A 26,144-nucleotide genomic window follows, 5' to 3' on the forward strand; every position below is an offset into this window, starting at 1 on the left:
TTCAACTAGAAAACGCTTGTTCCTCATGACAGCTTGTCAGGTTTGCTTTCTTTGTTTTTCCATGGCAGACACGCAAAAGTAAAAGCAAACCAACTATCACACACCTTTACATGAATCTGTAATAAGCGCTGCTCTAAAAGCAAAGCTCATGTCAGAAAGTAATTTTAAAATGTAACCCAACACGAATACTGTATAAGTTATCTAAATGTGGCACAAACCTGCAGATTTCCCACTTATAAAGCAATGGGTAACAGATTTGGTGGCAATTATACCATGTCAAGTGTTTGTAATTGTAACTTCATGGAAGACTGAGCTCAGGAAAGACCAAATAGTTTTGTGTTTTGTGTTTATTTTAATATAAATATGAATGTGTGTGTGCTTCACTAGATGAGACACAAACTCTAAACTGAATGAATCTGGCTTTAAGACTTGACTCAAAGGCATGAATTATTGTCATCTGATGTAAAAAGGGGGATCACTCTAAACATGAAATCTGTTGAACTTTTGCAGTATCAGTGAGGGCGTGGAAAAGTCTGCATCTTTCCCTAAAATATGCTTGTATGGAGAAGAAAATGAAATGTTACAGACAAAGGATTGTGGCAATGAAAAGTGAAAAATAAAAAATGATCAATTAAAACAAGCACACACGCATACACATGCACAGAGACATGCATGCACACTCACTCTCACACACACACACACACACACACACACACACACACACACACACACACACACATACAACTGAAAAAAAAAGAATGAGAGCCAAATAAATACTAGCAAAGTACAATACGTACATGTAATTTACCCAAAGTTCATTAAACGAAACAAAACAAAGGGCGAGATCACACTGGATCAAAATGGAAAAGCATGCAGAAGTCCACTGCTCTACTGTAGCGTCACTCCTAGCAGACTACGAAGTAGGGAGAAAAACAGAAAGAGAGAGAAAGGGAGAGAAAGATAGAGAGAGAGGCCCCTGTCCTGAGCAGTTGTAGCCACCTGGTCAGCCAGGAGTAACTGACTCCCCACACCACAGGGCACAGGGTGCTTCCTTCAGTGGCAAGTCTTCTTCTAACCCTCCATCTTTGTCCTGCAGTCCAAGGGGGTGGAGGAGGAGGAGGAGGAGGAGGAAGAGGAGGAAGGATGGGTAGAGGTGAAATCAGATGGTCAGGGCTGTGGGTGGCCCTTCACTGTAATTCAGTAGGTCCAGTTCTGGATGCAGAACAAGGATAACAAAGGTGTTTGGGATGTGTGTTAGCGTGTGTGGAGGCGGGGAGGAGGTATGTGTGCAGAAATGCTGAGTGGGATGAGGATGGACCAGGAGCTGAGGGTGCAGACTGAGGGGTGAGGGGTGAGTGAGGGATGGGGGTCAGAAAGCCAATCTTCTTCTCCAGGCTTATAGGGCCTGTGTCTTGAGCTCGATGGGCTCTCCCCTGGTCTCCTGCTGGCCCTCGGCCTCTGGGGGCCGGGTGCCCTTCAGTGTGGCGAGCCTCTCGGAGAGGCCGCGCATACGGGGGAACAGCATGAAGTCATACAGCAGAGCACCCATGGCGCCACCAATCATGGGTCCCACCCAGTACACCTGTCATTGACAGAAAAGACATAGAGCAGAGTGCGTTAGTGAGTTTGAGGATGTCACATTACATGGTTTGCAAGAGTTTGTGGTGTAAAATTTCATCTTACCCAGTGGTTGACAAAATTCCTGACCAGGACTGCAGGGGCGAAGGATCTTGCTGGGTTCATTCCTGCTCCAGTGTAGTACATCTAAGTCAAAGACAGTTCAGGGTTAAGACTAGTAAAGGTGTACAGGTGACATGAAACAACGGCCTCCTCCCTGGTTGGTTCTTACCCCGAGAAGATGCCCCATGAGTACAGAGAAGCCGATGGCCAGGGCAGCAGATCCCAGGCGACCGTTGCGCCTCTCATCAGTCACAGCAAAGATGCAGACGACAAGCTGCAGGGTGAGGAAGACCTCCATGGTGGTGGCCATGCCCAGACTGATTCCTGGCTGCAGCTGAAAGCCGGGAGGGGGAGAAAAGAGTGATGGGGTTAATGATGTGAGTGCATAAATTACAAACACAATTAACATGGTTTTAAATGTTGTTAAATTGCTGTGTGTATAATGCAGATGCAGAGGTTTTTTATACATACACACATGTTTTTTCCCTTCCAATGACCTTATGTCAGACTTGTCAGGTTTTAGATCTATATTGCTTTTCAAGACAGAACTGGCAATTATGTTTTGTGTACATACAACACTTAAACAGACTGATCAAACAGCCAGTGTATGTGAAAAATTGTAATGTACCATTTGTAATACAGGAGTCAGAGCCAGTCTGCTCCCTTGTTGTAATGGATGTAGAATTGTAGTGATAGGCAGGTGATCTTACCGTGTTGAGTGCAAGGTTTCCCCTCATGTTGCTGGGCGTGACCCCGTAGAGCACGGCAGCACCAGCCAGTGCTCCGAGACACTGGGCTATGATGTAGAAGAAGGCACGGAACAGGGACATCTGGGAGCCGATCAGGTAGGCAAAGGTAACAGCTGGGTTGATGTGTCCTCCACTGATGTGGCCGATGGACTGGATGAGGGTGGCAGCCGCCAGCCCAAAGCAAAAGGCAACATGGAGAACATTATGGGGCCCAGTGGTCCAGCGGAGGGCGGCCCCCAGCCCAAAGAATACAAAGAACATGGTGCCATAGAACTCGGCGAACACCGCCCGCCAGAAAGACATGGACCTGAACTCCCACATGGTGGCAAAAGGTCAAAAAGCAACCTCTAAGCAATGGAGGGATGAAAAGTCAACAGAAAAACTAACTAATCAGCTAAAAGGAGATGCTGTTTCTCCACAATAATGACTGTGTTTGAGACCAAAAAACACAGAGCGAATGACAAAAACCAGCCCCTCAAACAGAAACTGCCTCTCTAAAGCTAAATGCAACGACACGTAAACTGCTCAACATGTAACTCTCATGCAACTGTGAACAATCTGCTGCTGTGCCTTCTGAATTCTGATTTCTGTCATAGAGAGCTCCTGAGTGGAGCAATGCGCCAGTCTCTGTGCATCTATGTGCCAACCCTGCAGGTTGTTAGTAGAAGAACATGGATAGACAAACGTTAAGCATGTCCTGCAGACATTCAGCCTCTTTACCAGAGCAGGGGGAGCTCGGAGGCCTTTTTATAATACCGCAGGGCCACAGCAGCCCCACCAAGCCCAGGGGAGGGGCCAGCGCACAATACTACAAATCAAAACAAAATCATTTAACCCTTTTCCTCCCTCTGTCTGCTCATTGTAGAAATAACTCTGAATCTGGACTAATGGGTTGCAAGTATTTGTGTAGGAAAGCTCTCAACATACTGCAGTTAGTCAGTTTAAGGGGGAGGGATACTTTTGAAATGTATGACTTGAGGTTAAACTTATGTGGTGAGGACAGTAAGAGGGAAGTAAACAAAATGTAAAATGCTTTGGAGCATCTTATATTTCCACTGGAGGCCCTCCAGGCACGTTATACTGGAGGAGGTGGAGATCTAGTACCTGAGTACCACCAACAGCTGGGTTGAAGCATTAATACACACCACTGACTGAAAGGCCCCTGTGAGAAACTGCTCTGACCTTCAACCCTGAAAATAGAATAGCAGTGGCTGGTGGAGTGCAGAGGGATTTTTGCTTGGTTTACAGTAATTGTATTGCTTTTGCAAGCACAGAATTAATGTCATGTCCACCTTTCACTCACTTTCCGTGGTTTTCTTTCCATTGTCTCCTGTGTAATGTACGATCAACAGTTCACATTCACTCCAATCAAAGCTGTGATCACCAAAGCTCGGGCAATTTCTCAATTTCTCCACTTGTGCTCTGGATTTGTACAAATTAGTTTTGCGGCAGCAGAACTGATTAGCCACAGTTTTACATTGTGTGTGTGTGTGTGTGTGTGCTGGGCGGGTTTGGAGGCTCAGGTCAGATAAAGCGGTGGAAAATCCACGGTTGGAGAGGAAGAGGGGAGAGCAGACCCTGGCATTGAGCTTCTGCACTGGAGCATCATGCTGACCAGGGCAGCCAGAGGGCCGGTCGCAGCCCCCTGAAAGGATTATGCTGAGCTCACTGCTCTTCTCCTTTCATGCATGGAAACAAAACGCTGGCAGTAACACTTTCTGCTGGTTTCTATGATGTGTTTGTCTTGCCGTCACTGTTGAATCTGTGAGTTCCTGATGTATATTAAATATACTCTCATACTCCAGAGAGTTGTGTTGGAATGGCATCAGTATACAATATACAAATATAATCAGCAGATATTTTTATTCACTTTGGAAGTTACAAATATTCAGTGTGATTTCTCATATCAATCTCACAGCAGCCTGATGTTTGGATGTTTCTTTCACCTCACATTCAAAACAACATGAAAAATATGAACAACATCTGCCACCATCATATGATGAACAATGGTGGTTGCTGGAGAAAATTTTTTTTTATCCTGTTGTGTCCCAATTCTGACTGTTTATTAGTTTGCAGTTGGTGCATCTCTATTGTGATGAGTATTATGTCCTTCTCATGACTCCCACCATCAGTGGTAAGCCACCTTTTGTGGGTTTAAGCCCACAGTTTAGTTTTACAGTGGAGGGTATTGAAAAAGGTGCTTGCATTGTGTTTTCCTGTTCCCTGGGCCCAGACTGCTGACACACACATAACAACATGCAGCCCCTAAACATCTCATGCTGGAGTAGAAGCTCTGGTCTGCACTCACCACACAGTGGTGAAAACATGTACTGCAGGACACATGAGATGGAGCACTAAACCATGGTGGGCCTCAGAGGGGCTGATAAAAGGTAATCTTCAGCAGCGGATATTTAGAGATGTTCCACTTCCTTCAAGTCAATTTACATGACAGAAATCATGGATCAAGCATTTTTGTCAACTCATTGACAACAATCTATGGCTCTTAATGTATGGCCGTTACTTCATTTTTATTTTAATACCAGATACACTGACAGAATAAGGACATGGCATCTTTGCTAACTACCTCTGTGATTGTGGGGGAAGTTTGTACTGCAGTTGTCATGTTTTGAAAAATCACACAAATAATTTTATACTGGAAAAGAATTTCAGGCTTCCATTTCCCTTTTTGCGCTCAGCATGAAAGTAGAGAGGAGATGGGAAGCCCCTGAAATTCCCTGAGTAATGCCACAGAGAAGTGAGAGTACAGTGCTCTGAATCATTAGCACTACACAGTGGTTACAAAGTGACAGTTCACATTTTCATGGGTTAAAGGATTGGTTCATATTTTTTTCCAAGCCTATCTCAATACAATACTCACCTGCCCTTATGTAAATAAATGAGGTAGTAGTTGCTGTAATTGTTCCTCCTTCCCAAACAATCCCAATGTAAGAGATGATAGACAAAATCCACAGTCTTGGTTCTGTGTAAAAATACTAATGTGAGGCTCAAGCTGACTGAGTTAGACAAATCAAGTTATTGTCATTTCAGTGCGAAATTCCCTCTTTGGGTTACTGTTACTGTGCTGAAGCTCAGCAAGGAAACTTTGAAACCTAACCACTTGATTTGACCAGCTCTTTCTCTTGATGATGATATTGTTGCCCATCAATTACTTTGGAATTACGTCATGAAGTGATCTCTTTGTTGCCAGTAAGGACAGGAGGAACAGTGACTAATAATACTATCAATATAGGAATGGGCACATCAGTATGGTTTATAAAGACAGATGTGGTGAACCTAAACATTTGGTCCTGAGACCCGGTGGTGGAAAGTAAATAAGTACATTTACTCAAGTACTGTATTTAACTACAATTTTGAGGTTCTTGTACTTTGAGTATTTCTATTTTCTCAATTACATTTCAAAGGGACATATTGTGCTTTTTATTCCACATTTATTTGATAACTTAAGTTACTAGTTATTTTGCAGATCTTCCAAGTAAATAACTTTTACCAGCTGCAACATTAAAGTGATTTACACATTAATACATCAATAATTATAGTCCAATAATACAATAACCATTATTCTGAAATGGACCAGTTCTGCATAATTAGTACCTAAGGATATTTGGATGCTGATACTTTTGTGCTCTTACTTAAGGACATTTCTGAACGCAGGACTTTTACTTGTAAAGTACTTCTACACTGTAGTATTGCTACTTTCCTTATGTAAAAGATGAGTACTTCTTTCACCACTGCTGCGACCACATCCCCACAAGTTAAACTTTTCTGGGACTCGAAGAAGTGATGCTTCAATACTAAGGCCTTGTATTCAACGGTCTGAAACAGTTTATTAGAAATGTATATCCAAACTCCCACAGCATAAGACAAATGCAAAAGTGTTCAACATGTGTTGCATCAAACACACAAGCCTCCATAGTTTTAGTGTATCCGATAAACAAGCATTTATAACCTGTATTGTTTAAACTATTTGGAAACTCTTGGTAGACTACATAGGATTTCTGGCCTCACCTGTGGAAGAAATTTTATTTTAGTACCTGCTACAATGTGCAATGTTTTGTACACCGGCATAAACAAACTCACCTCTGCAAAGGCATGACTATATGCTAAGATTGTACCACTCTACTACCTTAATCTCAACACAAACTGTAAGTTGCACAAGCATATGTGTTTATTTTAAATGCTGAAATATGTTTAAAAAATGAAATTATTGTTAAATATTTGCAGATGTTGGCATACATTGGTAAACCCATTTCCAGCAGAGCTCCTGTTTTTTAAATTAACAAACAAAATAAGTGCAATTTACAATACAAACATTAAAGGGGAGAATCTGTCGTTAAAAAAATCTACTTTTTTGGAAAATAGGCATTTTGAGCTTTTTTTTTCTTCATAAGAAATCACAATGTTCAATACATAACCTGACATCGCAAAAAAACAGAGAGAGAAGGTGTAAGACATCAGCACATCCCAATACAGTCATTTAAGTCAATGAACAATAAAATTTTCATTTGAATAGAATTGTCCATGCAGAACAGAACAGCAAAGCACAGCACTGTATGTTGCTATGGATCTCTGTGCATGTCTGTATCCAACAGTCACTCCCCGTCACTCCCTTGAGGGGTTTTTGCTTCGGAAACTGCGTAGAGAGATGTTTCTTTTCCAACACGGCTGCCAACTCATGTCTAGTCTCTCTCTTTGACCGACGTATAACTCGCTTTGTTTACTACTGAGGTGGCATCCATATTCATCTACTCAAGGTCGGGCATTTCTGGAAAAGGAACAAAATTAAAAATGTGATGTATGCGAGCATGTGATTAGATTTGAAGGCAATCATTCACATATTAGTATTAGTATATTAGTAATATAAAAACTAATAAAATAAAAACATTTAAAATGTAGTTCATAAGAAATTAAATAAAAGGGATGACATTACTACGACAAGCTTTTTGGATGGCGCGCAGCCATATTCAAGCTAATACCTAAACATACCCATTTGAGATTTTATGGCTACAGTTGATCATTTTCACTTAACTCTTAATTATAGCCATTTTTCATTGAATAAAATTAATTCCCCTTCAAGGACAGAAATACACAGTCGAGCCCTTTCTAACATCATCACCACATTATGTAGGATGATACCTTCTTTCCAAACATTTATAGCTTACTTCACAGATCCTACAATGAATCATGTTTACAAGCACTTAGCGCTGCCTAGCATCATGGCTGTCCTCTTTTGTCTCCTCGCCCCTTGGGATCGGGTGACTACCGATGATAAAAATTACAAGACAGCTCTTTTAGAACAGTACTTACTTTCATCGTCACTGTCTGCAGAATCATGCTGCAAAACAAAGCAAAAACAATAAAAATCATACTCTTGATTTATCAGGTAAGTTTCACTTGATAAAAATGTCTCCAAACAAAGCGCCTGCCTCTGATATAGGACATGAAGCATATACAAAAGCACTATATGTATTTTATAAACATACTTCCTCCTCTGTGCCATCTAAATCAGGTAGATCATCACCCCCCATGCTGTTCATCATCTGGAGAAATGCACAGGAGAGAACAATCAACGTGTCAGCACAACAGTATATCTGGACATAATCATTTTTAGGCACCGTGCATGTTCAATATGCTTACCTCTGAGAATTTGTCAAAACTTGATAAGTCCTCATCTGAGTCATCTTCCCAGTCTTTCCAATTATTGAAGTCCACACTCAGCCAGTTGCACTAAGAAAAGATCGATTCAAGTGTTTAAGTAAGGCAATATTAAACATGCAATCCAGCTGTTTTTTCTATGTTGATATTTAAATGGCTGTTACTGTGGCAGTCTCTGCTTCGCAACAAGTCTGTATCTGAGCTGCCAAGTCACTGTGAAGTGACAAGCTTTTTTCCCTTTTTTTTTTTTTTAAAGATTGAAAGTTACCTTTGTCTTGTCTTTGGTAAGCCGTGGCCATGATTTCCCAGCCTCTGCTTTTCGTAAACAACACAACACAGACCTGTCAGTGCGCCTGTGTTTGGATCCCTGCATGGAACAGAGAGAGTTTGATGAAGGCTTTGAAGGAATAAAAGACATGGTAGAACTGCAACTATGGCTACGGGTGACAAACGTACTTTGGGGTCAATCTCCCCAAAAAGGTCCACTGTATTCTGGTGTTTGATATTATCTGTTCCACTGAAACAGCTGTATGGTGAAAAGAAAAGAGGTCAAATTATTTATTTTATAACTGCCAACAATAATTGACAACCAATATGTAATTTGTGTTTTCATCATTCTGTTCATACACTATACCACATATCAGGGCCCTGTTGCCAAAAAGCATGTTAGGGCTCATATTTTCTTTAGGATGATTTTGAGAAGTAAATTATCAGGAATATTATCATTTAACATGCTATTAATGGAACTTACTTGAAATCAAATTTGAACTTGTCGAAATTTACTTGCACATCTTTACTGTCCTCCACACAGAACTCTACGAAGACAGAGTCCCTTCTGTCATACCACTTAGCTGCTGCAGGCTGCCTAATAACAAAGAGTAAAAACAGGGAATAAGTGACATTGATACAATCCATCATCATTCTTATTCTTATGTGATATGGTAAATGCTAACTAAGAGTGTACCACTTGTTAATATTAGTTGGGCTTAACATTTTAACAGACCGGGAGGTGGTTATTGGGCTCTGGTGACCCACGTGCACTACATTTGAGGTAACGTTTAAGTCATGTGGAGGAAAGCTTCATTCATTCCTCCAGATTAGCGTGAGAGCCTCTGTAGTCATTCACCTCTTTACCCAAAAGCAATAACTGCCCTGTAAGAAAAGCTTGAGCTTTAATAAAAATGGTGCACCTGCCAACATGATATTAGAGATAATACATACATATCAGAGCGATCGTTAGATTATCATAATGACCGGGAGTCGGGTAATGCTACATTAATAGTAAGCTGTATAGTTATTTGGACGTGAACCACAGTAAGGTGAAAAGTATTTGAATGAGGGCAGCTTGTACTATGTGTATCGCTGACAAGCGTGTGTAAATTGGAGTTAGCTAAAGTGAAATCTTCCGAGCTAATCATGACACCATGCTTTTTCAGTGCTAACATTAACGTTACCCTTGTCGTGTTGGTTGACTTTAGCCTGCTAGCTAAAGATAACTCAGCTGATGAAAGCCGCGTAAACAAAACTAGTTTAGTGTATCATCTTATGGGACACGGTGGTACCAAATTATATTATGCTGAATGAAAGTTAGCTGTCGGTGGATTTAACGATATGCTGTGCCTTTCAGTCTTAGCCTCAGCCGTGTGAGTATGACTGCGCCGCTGAGGCTAACTCGTGTGCATAGCTCAGCTAGCTAATGTTAGCTGGTTGATCCGCAGTTGATCCACACTACCAAGACTTGTATCCAGTTAGCTACGACCGTTAACGACTACATAATAAACCCAAGACTTACATCTCCACTGTTTTAGCAATTAAACTCCCTCGTCGGACCACGATATAGATAATAGTGTTACCTAGCTGTAGTGCCCGGCAAAAATGATAACTGAAACCTAAACAGTTAACTTTGCAACAGATACACTGGTGTCTCTCCAAACATCGCGTGCTTTCCTTGTTCTCTCGTGGCTTGCCGTGCCCGCCTACTACGAGCGTGGGCACTGGTGGCAGACCGAACCCGTTGGAGACAATTCTAGAATGAGTGCTCGTGCTCGGTGTTCCTCAGCAGCGCAACAGCTCCACCTCCAGTGTCCGCTCCATAACAACTACCACCTGATGACACAAATGAAAAGTTATCGTATATCATCAGAAAAACTGTAAGAAGAACTCAAACTTAGCATATGTCATCAGCTGTAATATCATTGTTAAATCAACACCTTTCTGACACATCAGACTATTAGGTTCAACAAGATAGCATATAGCATATGATAGCATGTGTATTTGATTTCACTATATCTTATCACTGTTGCTTTAATTGTGTTTTGTATTTACACATAATATAAGACAGAATAAGATAACCTTGTTGACCACTGTTAAACAAAAAGGGAAAACTGACAAAACATTTTAAAGGAAACTTGTTTATTTCAACGTCAAACGACAAGTACGAAATACATTTTCTGTACTGTTGGCTTTTTCCACTGCAATTAATGATTCAAAGAAGTTAATGTGACAACTGGTGTTGCAGGTCATGCCTTTGCACATGCAGCCAGAGGAACAATTGTTGCAGCCGTACAGGTAGCATGAGCAGCAATCTTTATTGCAGGTGGCATGCAGGAGCAGTTTGTGCATGAGCAGGATCCTCCGCAGTTGCTGATGGTCCACAATGGTCCATTTTTGAATTGGTGTGGTCCTTATCGTCAGAGTATGAAGTATGAAGTTTCTCCTGTCCTGGTTGAGTCAGTGTTGAGAATGTGAGTTTCACAAGTGATTAATGATGCATGCTCCATTTATTGCCTTGCAAAACAGACACAAAATAAAAGACAGTTCCTTTATACCTCTTCTTAACCCCTGCCTCCATCAAGGATTGTTAGTCTTGAGAAGGATCAGTGGGGAAAAAAGGACTATGGAGGAAGCAGGGATAGGGAGTCATCCCTTGTGAGACCCTCCATTGCAATGTGACTCAGACTAAGGACAACATAAATGAGACAACTGGTTCATTTGGTGGCATGAGTTGTAGGTCACAGCAGAAGACTGAGGGCATTTCTGCATTTTCTCAATAGAGATGGGAGCAGATGCAGTGGTGGAAGCCAAAGCATCTCACTTCACAGCTTGCTTCTCAGCTGGCTTATTAACAGATGCTTCTTTAGCATAGCTCTCAGAGTGAAGCTTCGCTTTATCAGTTTAGGTCCCTATAGGAATGGAGACTGTCAAATGCAGCTGCTGCCATGGTGTTTGACTTCGTGATTTTCTTTGTGGGCCAAAGCACTCAAGCAGCAGAGAATGACATGGAAACTGACAGATGACTTTAAAGGCAGACGGGGGAGCTCTAGCTGATGCAGCTTCAAGCAGTTGGACTTGGACAAGAGAGGAGACAGGCTGAGAGGCAGTGTCACCAGTATGAGGCTTGGCAGCTTTCAATAGAGCAAGTGGAACAATAGCACGAAGGTAGGGAAAGAGCAAGCAGCACCATCAAATGAATGGGAAATGTTCATTGTGGATTGAGCCACAGATGACACAGATGATAACTTGGATAGAACAACAATGCCAGCAGCTGCTGAATGTGTGGGACATGACTGGTGATGTCAGAGAGGATGGGATGAAAATATATGAAAGAATAGGTGTTTGAATCAGATAGGAGTGGTACATTGTACATGCCTTGTTCAGAGGTGGGTAGCAGATGGTTATAGGTTACTAGTGACAAAGAATCATTTTTTCTCTCCAGGTTAGACCACCTTGTGCCAGACAAGTGCCTTTCAAGGACCAGAAGTGTAACCAAAAAAGTGGCAAGTGGACACAAAGAGGGAAGGAAGACACTTTGGAGATGAGAGGCTGGAGGACATGAAGCCCAAATGAGAGCGAAAGACAAGTTTTCAAGTTGATAGGCCGGAGCAGTGCTTGTAGGATTATAAGGGTCAGTCCACAACAAGGTCGGTGGATTTATTTAATTCCCTTATATTCAGTGTCAGCAATGGATATTATAGTACCCCTGTAAAGCAAACCAAACTCGCATTGTAAGTCTCTAAACTTAATTGACATATTTCATTGATCCAACATTTAAAACTAAAGCATTATAGGTAAAACTTTACCAGATAATGCTACATTTCTCCAAATAGGTGTACAGTATGTAATTGTGCTATTTTCTTTGAAAGATTCCACCTGCACCTTAAAGCCACTGCAGCTCTACAATGAAATAGTCTCATGAATTAGTCATCATTAAAGCAAAGAAAGACATCACTGACATCTGAAATTACTTCCAGGAGCTTTCTGCAGTTGGAATGTGATTTGAATGGGGGAATTAACAATAGCTTGCTGTGCTGCCGCTTTTTGTACCAGTCACTCTGGCAGATAATAAGCCATAATTTGGATACATTATTGTGATCTTAAAATCTAATTTCCTTCCTTGGTGTGGTCCAGTTGACAAAAGGTTTGCCCACTGGCCTGATTTTAATGATGCCATTTATAGAATTTGTCAAGCATACTGTTGAAAGTATGTGGTATAGAAACAGTTTCTGTAGCATCAGATTGCAAATGAAAGAAGATTGGATCAAACTGATTTTATATTTTACAATGCACTGTACGGCAACACACATAATATCTACATACAGTAAGTCTTTACACATTGGTTGAAAATTCTGGTGTAATTTGAAATGTATACATTTACTTCTCAATTTATTAATTACTAACAAATTACTAATTACTTGATGACTTCTAGTTATAATGCTGCTCTGGTTTTGCAGCATCCTCCATTTTCCTGGCCTTTTTAAAAAAACACCCCCATAAAATCCACCCAAACTCATTTCTATAATAGCCTACTTTGCAACTCTTAACTTGACAAGATTTTATTTGTGACAGCTGGATGTCCTACATTCATGTAACACTCTTTTGACATATATCTAAAAAATGATTGGTTATAATGGACTGACTCCATAAAGTGTCACATGATGACCGCAATTCATGTCCTGTGCTCTGACCTCCAGCTTAGGCAGGTAGTTGTCTTTGTATGAACACTTAATTGTCCAACATCTAACGCCAACATATATATATATATATATATATACACACACACACACACACACAAAAGTCAAAAGTATCAACAATTACATCACTGCTGTCAATAAGTCAGAGTACCCTGACATACAGCTGGATTTGCATCATAACTGAATGAGTGGGTATTCCCTGGATGGCGCGTGGGCCGGACACTTGTGTGTACTCAGCGTATATTTGTATGTTGCGTTATTATTGGAGCTGTTAATCACGACAAACGTATGACTCACTCACAGCATCTGAAACACACACACACACACACCACCATTTGTCAGCCAATCATGTCAGCTCAGTGACGAACTTCCTGGTCACATTTTCTCGTAAGTCCCAGTCCACTTATTAATGGGCATGTTTGCTCCTGTGCAGGCAACAGGACGCGGACTCAGAATAAGAGGGAAGAGCAAATTATCAGCCCGGAGAAAACTGTCACATAGCTAGCTGCTCGGGGCCAGATAAGAAGAGTGACCACACATGCTATTTACTCTGTGTTACGCCTAGCCCAAGGACGTACGGGGAGAGGCAAACACAGGCGAGGTGCAGGATTTGGATGGCGTTTGCCAGGGCCAGGGAAGGGCAGTTGGACACGTAAAGAGACATGAGCTGGGAACACGTTTGGATACCATGTCTTGACTACAAAACACCAATTATCCGCGGATAAACTGCAGCAGCACGTCAGAAAGAAAGGCCTCCTCTGATGGAGCACTGTGCTCTTTAATCCAGACAGAGACCTCCCTGACAGGCAGCGACGAGCTACGGCAAAGGGTGAGGTACCGAAGTAATCGTTGGGAGAAACCACTTAGCTAAATGTCGACGCGAAATGTATCAAGAAAGGCTAAGCTAATGTCGCGAAATCGCCGAATCTCGCTTTGCTGCTGCGGAGAATGGCTCAGTCAAAACACCGCCGGGCAGCTGTGATAACGTTTGTTCCAGCCCTTCAGTTTTTCTTCCTCTCTTTTTCTGTTCAACAGGACGATTTATTCGCAATTGAAGGGATTTATGGGATCACAAGGTAACCTTTCAACCTAAAGGAGTGTCACTCTTGTGTTTGCATGTGGCTGTCAGTTTGGCTTTCATGTTTTGCGCGTATGTCGGGGTTTAGTTTCCTTTGTTTACAATGTGAATCTCTGAACAGCTGATACGTCCTCAGCAATGCCGCGATACTGCCTGTTGTATATATCTTTGACGTGCTGCAGCCGCTCTGCAAATAGCCACCCGTTATATTATATATATAGATCCACTTTGCCATGCACAGACACACTGAATTACAAAACAACTGAAAAAGACACCATGTTGCTTTTCATTTGCATTGCCTGAGCTGTTAGGCCACCTAGAAAAGAAAGTGAAGCCACCACAGCCAGCAGAAACAAAAACACTCAACACACAACATACATTGTAAACACGTCTTAGCAAAAGATAGCATCATTGCTCATACTGCATTTGGAAATAGCAATATGGGCTCGTGCATAGCCTTAGGGAGCAACTTCTACAACTGGATTTACATCTGCACAGCTGTAAATTGTGTTTGTTTGAATACCTTTGTTCGTGCACTAATGTTCTGATGACTTTTGTGTACCTCTCTGTGCAGTTTCCTCTGATGAGATGAGTGTGCGTGCTGGCCAGGGCAGTGATGAGGTGCTGGTTTCACAGGCAGTGTGGGATTACCTGGCTGCAGCTGGGCGGCCCTGGCTCATTGACTTCCAGCACAAGCAGGGGATGAGCGCTGGTATCATTAGGCGCGGGGAAAGGGGGGGCTGCTGCGCCGTGAGGCTCCAGCCGGTGGACGGCTCCAGGAGCGCTGGAGCTGGGGTGATGGATGGACCCATCTCCAGCGAGACACGAAAAGCCTTCATTGACTTATGCCGCTGTGCCCGCAAAGAAATGAGCAAACAGGAGGGGGGACCCAAGAGGAAGAGGGCTCTGCTGCCCTGTGTGGGAGTCCTGGAGCCAAACGGAGAGGGGAGCCTGCTTCAGCCTCCACCTCCCCAGCCTCGGCGCTCCCAGAGACAACAGCAGAGGTTCAGGAAGCCTGCTGATGAGGAGGCCTGCGCCATGCTTCACGAGGCTGCCCAGAGGAAGGACCAGGACTCCAGCTTGGCTTCCCATAATGAGGCAGAGGACAACAAAACGTGTTCAATCTGCATGGGGGACATAGTGGAGAAGACTACTCTGGAGAGGTGTGGCCATTCGTTCTGTCGCTCCTGCCTGGATCAAGCCTTTAAGGTGAAGAAAGCGTGTCCTGTGTGTCGGCTAGTGTACGGCCAGCTGATTGGGAACCAGCCTGCCAACGGGACAATGATAGTAGAGCGAGACCCTGATCTGGAGCTTCCTGGCCATGAAGGCTTTGGGTGTATCTGCATCATCTACAGCTTCCCTCCTGGCCTACAGGCGGTGAGTAGACCAAGAGCATGTGCAGATGCACACTGTAAGTTGTAAGTAATAACTTATAAATATCAGTTTTGATAATCATCTATGGGAGTACAGAACATTAAACATTGAAAAATAATCGAATTGCATAGAGTAAGAATTAGGGTAATTAATTAAATTTAGCATACAATCTAATTGATTTTACTTATTTAGTCTAATCATGTATGTAGATAATACAACATACCATGAGGTCTTTTTAAACAGTCCAGCCCCTCCGCTTGGCTGTGCAAATCTTCCTTTCCGTTCCTGATATCTAGTTGGTTTACTCTTTAATAATCTTTGTTACATCCAACCCTTAACATCCAGCTTCAGAAAGAAATCCATCAAATTAAAGGTACAATCTCAGATCCAATTGTAAACAAAAGAGTCACCAAAGCCACCACCAAAAACTCAAAACACAGGATCTGAACTACCTGTCAGTCTCAAATTAATTGACAGGTCTTTTAATGCAGGGAGGAGGGACAACAACAAAAAGGACTGTTTTCTGATGCTGGTATGGTGTGTTTATAGCAGTCATTTTTGTATAACAAGAAAATAAAGGATTTGGCCTTTTTAAGGAAGCTAGGTGTTATCCCTGTCTTGCTTCAGAGGGACTTTTATGTAAAGGGGGTACAAAACAAACAAAACAAACAAAAGTTATGTTTACACTCGGTGTTGCTCACCAAAATGCATTGTGGGTATCCTTGAGGTGTAACAAAGGTGTTGAGTGTGTTTCCTTCCTTTGCAAAATATTTCAAAGTATTTCAAATACCTTATTGTTTACATCCACATTTACTGGCTTGCAATATTTGTCTTCCCTGCCTTTGCTGGCGCATTACAGCCACCTGTTGACCAGTAGAATAGTTTGACACCATTGGAAGGACTGTGTATCGCGTCAGCAACACAATTGTAGTAGCAAAGTGTCCCAGACCCCAATAGACACACATCGTTGTTTTAAACTGATCCTGTCGTAACTCTTTTGTTGCCAACAGCCAGAACATCCCAACCCAGGTGTTCGGTACCCAGGAACTGACCGTGTGGCCTACCTCCCTGACAGTCCTGAGGGGAACCGTGTGCTGGGCCTGCTGTGCCGGGCCTTCGAACAGCGCCTTATCTTCACCATCGGTACCTCCATGACTACAGGCATGCAAAATGTCATCACCTGGAATGACATTCACCACAAGACCTCAATATGGGGCGGGCCCCGCTGGTATGTATGGCCTTTTAGCTGGTGGCGAACAGCCACTGAGATTTGATTTGGTAATTGCCTCAACAACTTTCCTTAGAGGTGTGGTAGCTGAGAAAAGGGCTCAGTAAAGACTGACAGATGTAATTCAAGTTCCTGACAAGGAAATGCTATCAGTTGATGTCCTTGGCTAGATGGCACTATTGCTGCCTGAGCTCACACAGATGCAGTGATGGCTTTTTTATTTCTCCTGACAGTTTTGGCTACCCAGACCCCACTTACCTGGTGCGAGTGACAGAGGAGCTCAGAGAGAAAGGCATCACGGCGGACTGACAGCATGAAAATGACAGACTCTTCCAAGACTTTGTAGGACTTTCCGAGTGTCCTTGTGGCGGACGTGACTCGGCTCCAGGTTGTGCTCTGAGACTGCCCGTCCCTTAAAGAATGGCTGAAGACAAGGCCCTCAGCAGACAGGCGTCTAATGCTGCAGCAGAGCCCACATCGCTCCACTAGTTGTTCTTCTGTTTGTTTATTTTTTCCTCCAGAGTTCAGCTTAACCCAGTGCTACATGTGGAAGAAAATACTTTGAGTGCAGTGCATTCTTGTATTACACAATCCTCTACCCGTTGGCAATAGAGCCAATATCTGATGCACTTATTTAAGATCATCGTGGCGTGTTCATGGTACATATATATTATTTAGGAAGTCTAAGTTTAATGTTATAAAGACAGTTTATGTTATATTAATGTTTATTTCTGCTCTGGGGATTACTTGATTTCTTACAAGCACACATTCTTGATTTTTATCTCCCCAGAAACGTTTGTTGAGTAAGTCTCTAATTTGATTGTTACTAATTACCTGTTGTAAGTACTTGGGTAAATGGCAGAATAGCACTGCTTCAATAGAAAGAATCAATTTTCAGAAGTTATTGCAATCTAAAGCACTCACAGGCACTTTGGTAAGGGAGTTTGTTTTTCAGTGAAGTCAGAGTCATGTTTCTTTGCTTCCTTTGTGGAAGAGTGCTCGGGGCAAACAGGTTCATGCAGCCGTCAGCTATTAGCTTGGTGGCTACAAGTTGATGTCAATTGCTTGGAACTTTTCATTTGTGTGTGATCTTCACCCCCAACCCCCCCCCCCCCCCATTTTTACTTAAAATGGAAGAATGTTAAACTATGTCTCATTGCAGCACCATTATGACATGCATTAGGACTTTCCCCTGGGTTTTTTTTTTGTTGCCATCGGTCATTCTTGTTATTTCAAGATGTCTCCCAGGTGTTGAGCCCATTACCTCAGTTGTTAGTAATGTGCTCATCTAATTACCAGATTTATGACGATGTCAAATATAAAGGGCATACAGACCACTTAAACCAAATCAAAGGCACAAAAGCTCTTTAAATATCTATGCCTCCGTCCCTGTCAAACTTGGAGATTTGCCAGCTAATGTTCCCATTTAAAATGAGGTAACTGTTGTAAATTTTATCTATATAGATAATATATGATACACAGTGGAAACATAAGAAAAGAAAATGTTGTGGGAACAATTCATCTGATTTAGGGTGGGGTATTGATCTCATTTTTTTGTGCCTTTCTTATATTCGCTTTTGATAAAAATCAAGCATGATGTTACCAATGAATGGTAAGCAGTTTGGGCGTATTTCGGTGTCATTTGATAGGTAAAACAGCATTATGTTTGTAGCTATACTACCTGGCTTTAAGTACAAACACTACACAGTTCATTAAGATATGTATACTAATGTGTATTAAATTAGCTTCTCCTTCATAAACATTCTTGTAGTCCAAATGCTGAAAAAAAACCCTCAGAACTGATAAAGCTGTATGTGTGAAAGTGCTTTGCTAAGTGCAGTAACCTGCTTGGCCATCGGTAAATGTGTCATTCATTTGACTGGTCAGATCCACACATCCAAAACGCTTTTGTTATGTTTCCATCCCCTTTGTATTTTAGTTAAGGGACCAACTCAAGTATTTTTTGGGACACAGGATTGTAGTTTACTAAAGCTACTGTGCAAACATTTCTATGCATTACATAACTGAGGAGGAGCCAGGAGAATGGATAGTTGGAGAGATTACACATATTACAAATATTGATTGTTTAGGAAAAGTTGGAGTTTTTGCTTTTCTAATTGTGTTGATTCGTACTTTGTTGATATTCAGAATAATGTGCTTTACATTTTAATACTTGAATAAAAAGTTATGTTTGGGTTTGTGTTTGATATTTACTGTATGCCCCAAATAAACCAGGTGCATCATAAGAAAGTATTCATATGGAATGAGTTGGGTTTAGTGAACAACATCATGACTGTAGAGGGAACAGAGCTTGAAAATACCTTGTTCTGTATACTTGCTTGTACCTTATTTTGTATGATAATTTCCCTTACAAATGGGTAATAATGTGGGCTATATTTGCTTACATTTTTGAAGTACAGTCATGAATATTAATTATTATAATATATTAAATGTTCGGTATGAGGCGTCACAGTGGCTAAGATGTCTATCAAACAAACCACAACGCCCTGGTTTGAATCCGGCTCCCCACATTTTCTGCTTGCCTCTACTATATACTGTTTAAAGGCAAAAAATTATGTACATGTTCAAGTACATAGTCTTTTAATAAAATTATTGTAAGGTATCCTGTGCTACCACAGATAAGACTCACAGTTCTGGGGTGTGCCATATTGAACACGAACAAAAGGGATCATACTGTTAAGAAGATTTATAAATGCTGAACTAATGAATTACGCAGAGGCACCATTACATCACCACTGGTACCTGTTCACATCAGCTTTATGGAGAAATACCAGTTGTGGCACTGTCAATACTGGCTGATTGAAGAATGAGAGCATACCATTTACTTGTTTGGGTGCATTTGAAATCAGTCATTCTTTCACTTACTTTGATTATTGGCAAAGATTACTTTTGGAAAGCAGAGAATCCACAGAGTGTGGAAAGTGGCCTTCAGCCATGAAACATTCAGTAGGATACTCCTTTTAGTTTGAATCACTCCGAAAGCTTTCTTATAAAGACAATATGTTATCCAGAGGAGCATCACCTAATTAAAAATTAATTATTGGTAAGGACGCCTCGTTTGCCCTTTCAAACACTATGACAGTGTAACTAAGTACATGTACTTTAACTTCAAGCAGGGCAGCAAAGGCAGCAGATGGTTAAGTTGCCACTCAACATCCATTTTCTTTCTCATGCTCACAGCTTCACGCAGTAAGTTATTGGGTAATTATCACAAATGGTCAAAGCAAGCACTAAAAAACAATTATATAAATAAATTATTCACCATCATTATTATTTCATTGTTCACCTGTTTTACAGGTGCACATTCAGATTCTTAAGGACCAATCAGTATTTGTTTTGGCAAAATAAATTACAGATATACTCACTTATAATCGAAGAGTTTGAGTTACAGATTAAAATTTGTTGCATTTTGTGAGTTAGCTACTCATCAAACATTATTTTTGTACACAAAACTTAAGCAGTATCAGTAAATATTAGGTAAACTTGTCTCGAAAGACCTGTCAGTCAATGTGGGAGTGATGGTATATTTTCTTTGGTGGGAGACATTTTCAGATCCTTAAGTAAAAGTAGCAATGACACAATGTAAAACATACAAGTAAAAGTCTTACATTCAAAATTGTATGTAAGTAACGTCAGCAAAATGTATTCAATAAAGTATAAAGGTCACTCACTATGCAGGTAAAATCATCTCTGTCAGAGTAAAATTCTAATAAATATACTATGGGATTATTATTACTGATGCATCAACATGTAAGCAGCATTGTAGCTGGCTGTGGTGGAGCTAATTCTATCTATTTCATATACTGTCAATTTATTGTCTAACAATGTCTGTATTTTATAGTCTCATTATAGTTTTTAAAATCTTCAAAGTAACTAGCTGTCAAATAAGTAGTAGGAAAAAAAGTTAAAAAGTAGGCTTCACTTCCCTTTTAAATGTAATGGAGTAGATGTATAAAGTAGCATAAAATTAAAATAAAATTGAGGTAAAGTACAAGTACCTCTGACTTGTATAGTAAATGTACTTACATCCCACCACTGGGAGCAACCCTTTTGTTTATATTTGGTTTATGAAACATCTTTTCAGAGCCAGAATTTCTCGCCAGAGCCAAAAGGATCAAATTCAAACCAATCAGAGGACCCTGCTTGGATCACTTCCTTGCACATGGATGAGCATCACCCAGTGGAAATGGATTGTGACTCTCCTCACTTTGACGTCACATATCTCCGGACACATACCAACCCATTTGCGACCACATGCGGAAAAGACAATATACTTGTCGTCACATATCCCGGAAAATAATGGCAAACGCACCAAGCGGTCGCTCTGATGTTGTCCGTAAAAGCACGGACGACTGCGCCGTTTGCTTGGACAAAATTCGGCAGAAGAAAACGTTAAAGTGCTCCCACTCTTTTTGCTGTGAGTGTATCGACTCGGTCTTCAAGTTGAAGCCCGCTTGTCCGATATGCAACACCTACCACGGAGAGCACACGGGGACCCAGCCGGAGGGCAAGATGACGGTGACGCGAAGCTGGCAGCAGCTGCCGGGCTTCGAGCACTGTGGATCCATTACGATACAGTACAGTTTTCCAGCAGGGATACAAGGGGTGAGGCTACATGTCAACAGAGCTTGTGTTTGTGTACTTTCACTACACTTTCCAGCTGATTTTGACAACACATTTGTCCACCAGGGGGCGCTGCTTTTTCTTTTTGATCACAAGATGTTGTTACTGGATGTTGTTGTTACCTTGATCAATAAACACCATCCACTGTTAAATATTTAGGTTTAAACCCGTTATGGATGCCTGCGGGGAATCCTATTAGAGATGTGAGGAAGTGATTTCAGAAAGTTGGCATCCTCCCGTTGCCATAGAAACAGTGTAGGGGTGGAGTAGGGCAAGATGCTTTGATGTTATGATTATTCATCCACAACTTGCCTTGTGTTGTAAGAATATACTTCCCTATTCTAAGTGACAGCAATATTCTTTAAGTTATTCAGTGATCGATTGGTTCATGGATGATCTGTTATTCAAATTCTTGTTTTAATTAATGTGTTGCAGGGCAATTCATAGCTTCCATACAGAATCAGAATCAGAAATACTTTATTGATATATATATTGTACAGTACCGGTGCTCCCATTCAAGAGTAAAAAGTAGCATAATTTAGAACTAAAAGTATGTACAAAATATAAAAATAAGAAATATAAAAATAAAAAATATACACATTTACAGTATTTACATTTACAGTACACTGACAAATAGATCAATCACCAGACACTTTTTGGTGACATAATATTTAAGATAACTCAAAGCCAAAGGTACTTACTAAAGCTTTGCTTAATCATTCTTTCAGTCAATGAAATGCCAAAAAAAAGTGAAAAAAAATGTCCATCACAGTTTCCCCGAGCCAACGGTGACGTCTTCAAATGTTCGATCAACGATTCAAAACTGAAAACTTTTATATCACTGATATAAAACAGAGAAAAGCAGCAAATGTCATTCAACAAATTGATTAATCGCCTTATCTTTTTAGGTCTATTCTCAACACCTTTAATATGTGGCAGATGTTCTATTTCCAACCTATTTTAGAGCATATTTATATGTACACGAAAACCAGTAAACATCATAACTGTGGCAGGAACAGTGTGTGAGTGTGTCTGTTTGTGACAGAAGGAGAGCATGTGCATTATGCCATATATGATAGATGTGTTTAGAGGGGGTCAGATGGGAGAAGTAGACCAAAGCAAATGATAAACATTAAGTATTGATTTTCATCTTGTATTACCTAAAAAAAAAACATACCAACAACAAAGTATTCAATATTTCCTACAGGTCAGGATATAAAGGGAAGAGATGTGTGTGTAGGAGAGGGACAGTGAGAGAGAGGGGTTATATTTTTGGATGTTGTGCAACACTGAAGGCATCTTAAAGCATCTTAAAGTGCCTGTTGTATGAGGGAATGTTTTCTGGGTCTCAGGAGTATTTCAGTTGCAGTACCAACATCATGTACCATGCCGAGGACTGCCTCCCAGTGGCAGTAGAAGTCTGCCTTTTCTTACCAGTTGTGATTCAAAAAATTCAAAAATGTGAGAATGAGCTCTACCTCCTTATCTATAATACAGATATCATATTACATCATGCATCAGTGTCTTGGTCATGAAAACCTGTATTCCCATTAAACATCATAACAAATGGGCCACAATTATTCATCAGTGCATGTGACATATATGCTGTTGTTTGCCATATTACAGCCTGAGCACCCAAACCCTGGGGTGAGGTACAGAAGCACCTCTCGTATTGCCTTCCTGCCAGCCTGCGAGGAGGGTGAGAAAGTCCTGAAGCTGCTGAGGAAAGCCTTCGACAGGAGACTCACCTTCACCATCGGACGATCTGTTACCACAGGCCTCGACAACGTCATCACCTGGAACGACATTCACCACAAGACCAGCATCGGAGGAGGTCCACAATGGTGTGCACGTTATTGCTTAAGAATAATCTGTTTTTTCACCTGAAAGTGTACATTGTACATTGTTGGCTGTAATGCAGGATTTATAACTCACATGGTTCTTATGTTTCTCTTACATCTCAACCTAATCAGGTATATCTTTTAATTAGTGCCCACTCAGACGTATTTTCAGTGAAGGACACTATTATAAGGACTAATTAAACAACAGTACGAGTCTACAGCCATGCTAGCAGCTCTCTGACACTGTATTTAGGCACAGCAGTGCTTTGAGCTAAATGCTAACCTCAGCATGCTAACATGCTCACGATGACGGTGCTAACATGCTGATATTTAGCAGGTATAATATTTGCCATTTTAACCAACTTAGTTTGCTTAAAGTGTTAACATGCTAATTGGCACTAAACACAAAGTACAGCTGAGGCTGATGGGAAAGTATTGGAAAAACTGAAAGTTTGACCTGATGATGGCATGAGATGAAAAGTTAAGGGATCACCAAACTTTGAAATTCATTGTGAAGAGAACACGGAAAGTTATTTTCCTTTTTCCAGAGATGTACTTACTACATTTTCTGCTTGATTGTCTTTCTCCTTTCCAGTTTTGGATATCCAGATCCAGATTATTTGTTCAGGGTTCAAGAGGAGCTTCGTCGTAATGGAGTGACAGAGGATGAATGAAGGGTAAAGACGATCAGAAGACATCCTTCAAATCAATTTAATACTGTGTATTGTTAGAAAGTTTTTGATTTAAAGTCTGCACTTTTTGCAGTCCTCAAGCAGGGATCCTCATCACCGTCACTTTAAGATGCACTTTTGAACACATGGAATTATTATATTTAGGCATGAAGGTTTGCAGCTTTTCCCAAAGATTTTTCAACTGTCAACTGTCAACTAACTAAAAAAAACTTTAACTTTTTACTTTAAACACAGTCTGTACAGTATATAATGCAACAAATCATGTAAGTATGCCATATGTCATCTTTTGCAACACTTGACCACAGGTCTGGTGTCTAAAAGCAAACATAGCAGGGAGAATAGATGGTAAAGCAGTCTTCACTTGAGCTGGCTCACAGTCGGCAACAGGGATCAGTCAAAACAGGCAAACTAATCCTGAGGGCTGAGGTGAGTAGAACAGAAAAAACGACTGGACAGCATAAACAAGAGACTATCTAACAAAGAGTGACTACTAATTGTGCTCTATATAGACAGATATATAGATAGTGGTGATTTATGCTGATGACAATGTGGCCACAACTGTTCACAACTCTGCAATTTTGAAACGTTGGCGTTAGCTGTTGCTCATTTCAAGCTTAAACTGCTATGGAATAAGCCTACTGTACTGTAGCTGACACACATTCAACCAGTGAGGTTCATGTAGGAAACCGCTGCACACATACAATAATGTGGTTTACTTGAAATCTGTGGAACAGATGGGAAAAGTTTCCCAGGGAAACAAGATAATGTGTGTGGTATTGTCATAGGTAGTGTATTATGTTTAAAGGATAAGTCTGGTGAAATTCTATAATTCTCTTACTGTCATCAAATCTCATAAAAACCAACAATGAGTTGATCCTGTTAGCAAGTATTGCCTGTGTAGCGTAAGCCTACATAAGATGTAGCTTATTCGTCTGTGCCATAGACCACCAATGTAGTCCAAAAACTCATCAATTTTTCTCGAGATTCAGAATTCAAAGTACAGTGATGTGAAGCTCACTCACTCATTACGATGAACATGGAGGCTGTAGTTTGTTTTAAGTTGATCCCACATACACAGTCCTGCTGCTGTTAATATTCAGGTACCAAATCCGCGGCTGAAAATAGTCCCCAACAAATGCACTATTTAGTCTGTTTGTTTAGTTTGCTAAAAACTACAGTGCCCAGCTGTGTTAGGAAACCATTTAGCCATTTTTAAAAAATTCAAAATATATATTTGAGAGGGCCACTGACAGGCTGGGAAGTTAGAAAGTATTTTCAGATGAACTTACGCTTTATTGGTTTTGGTCCTTTCATGGGATATGTTGACAAAACCAAAATATAGAATATCACCTTATCTTATTCTTTAACACATTTAAAACCATATTGATTAATTTTGTGCCTTCATATGACATCAGTCTGTACTGTATTAAAAGAAAACAAAAGGTCTTTCTGGTCCACTAGAGGGCGATGCTCTCCTCAAAGAAAACTATGTGATGGCGTCTGCTTGGTATGCAGCTGTATCATCATCACAAACCCACAGTCCCGCAGCACCTCCCAAACCCCATCGCCGAAAGTCAGTGAGAGGAGCAGAGCATCTGCTATAGATGATGAGTCATGTGTTTCTATGGTGCTTGGGGCAGTTTTAGCAGCAGCATACTTAACACTGTATGTACAACGGCGAGAACAGTTATCACCTTGTGTTTGACCACATTGAACTCATCATCTCTGGATTTCTTATGGCAGTGCAAATGCTGTTAAAGATGAGTTGTGGTAGCTGCATGTGCCGACAGACGTATATTCAATTTCAAAGTTAATAAAGACAAAATAATGCAAGGCTCATCTGCTCTTCTTCTTTTTGATTTGATGATTATGCACCATGTCTGCACTCACTTTAACTGTGTAAAAAGTGTCCTAGTCATCATAAGCACGAATAAACCTGAAAATATGGCAAACAGGGAAGCATTGCATTGTCTCAGATCTCTTTTCATGCAGCAAAGCAGGACACATCTCTGTTTTTGCTTTTCACTGGGCTCTCTGACCACCAGCCATTTAAGTTAGAAGTGAATAATATCCAGCTTATATTCTTCTCAGGGGCGACAGTTCAGAGATGTAGGATGAGGAAATATCAGAAAGAGTGCACATGTGACAAGGCGGAGTTACTGGGCTCGGCCTCTTTAGTGCTCTGGTGTTTAGTGGCTGTGGGCATTTCTGTGGC

The 26,144-nt window shown here is 41.0% G+C and overlaps 4 protein-coding genes across 5 annotated transcripts; 2 read left to right on the forward strand and 2 right to left on the reverse strand.

Moving 5' to 3' along the window:
• Positions 1 to 1,396: 1,396 nt before the first annotated feature.
• mipa (major intrinsic protein of lens fiber a) lies at positions 1,397 to 2,750 on the reverse strand. The gene is made up of 4 exons (XM_070909671.1): positions 2,391 to 2,750; positions 1,850 to 2,014; positions 1,684 to 1,764; positions 1,397 to 1,582 (listed from the first exon to the last, which is right to left on the reverse strand). Exons 1-4 carry the CDS (start codon positions 2,748 to 2,750, stop codon positions 1,397 to 1,399), a joined length of 792 nt encoding a protein of 263 aa, XP_070765772.1.
• Positions 2,751 to 6,249: 3,499 nt separating this feature from the next.
• Positions 6,250 to 10,022, reverse strand: ptges3a (prostaglandin E synthase 3a (cytosolic)). The gene is made up of 8 exons (XM_070910141.1): positions 9,895 to 10,022; positions 8,854 to 8,967; positions 8,559 to 8,628; positions 8,371 to 8,469; positions 8,085 to 8,174; positions 7,931 to 7,987; positions 7,755 to 7,782; positions 6,250 to 7,212 (listed from the first exon to the last, which is right to left on the reverse strand). Coding segments are annotated over exons 1-8 (480 nt in total). The 5' UTR covers positions 9,897 to 10,022; the 3' UTR covers positions 6,250 to 7,192.
• Positions 10,023 to 12,004: 1,982 nt separating this feature from the next.
• dtx3 (deltex E3 ubiquitin ligase 3) lies at positions 12,005 to 17,323 on the forward strand. Of its 2 annotated transcripts, XM_070910859.1 has the most exons (5): positions 12,005 to 12,022; positions 14,108 to 14,148; positions 14,725 to 15,527; positions 16,535 to 16,752; positions 16,986 to 17,323. In XM_070910859.1, the coding sequence occupies exons 2-5, from the start codon at positions 14,136 to 14,138 to the stop codon at positions 17,059 to 17,061; spliced, it is 1,110 nt and encodes a 369-aa protein (XP_070766960.1). In that variant the 5' UTR covers positions 12,005 to 12,022; positions 14,108 to 14,135; the 3' UTR covers positions 17,062 to 17,323. The 2 variants fall into 2 exon arrangements, with proteins under 2 accessions (XP_070766960.1, XP_070766961.1); XM_070910860.1 differs by lacking the exons at positions 12,005 to 12,022; positions 14,108 to 14,148 and adding an exon at positions 13,489 to 13,901.
• Positions 17,324 to 21,072: 3,749 nt separating this feature from the next.
• On the forward strand, positions 21,073 to 25,878 carry LOC139288518 (probable E3 ubiquitin-protein ligase DTX3). The gene is made up of 3 exons (XM_070909828.1): positions 21,073 to 21,378; positions 23,023 to 23,240; positions 23,833 to 25,878. Exons 1-3 carry the CDS (start codon positions 21,073 to 21,075, stop codon positions 23,909 to 23,911), a joined length of 603 nt encoding a protein of 200 aa, XP_070765929.1. The 3' UTR covers positions 23,912 to 25,878.
• Positions 25,879 to 26,144: the final 266 nt, after the last annotated feature.

The sequence above is a fragment of the Enoplosus armatus genome, chromosome 8, assembly GCF_043641665.1.
Source record: "Enoplosus armatus isolate fEnoArm2 chromosome 8, fEnoArm2.hap1, whole genome shotgun sequence".
In the NCBI taxonomy this organism is placed as follows: Eukaryota; Metazoa; Chordata; class Actinopteri; order Centrarchiformes; family Enoplosidae; genus Enoplosus; species Enoplosus armatus.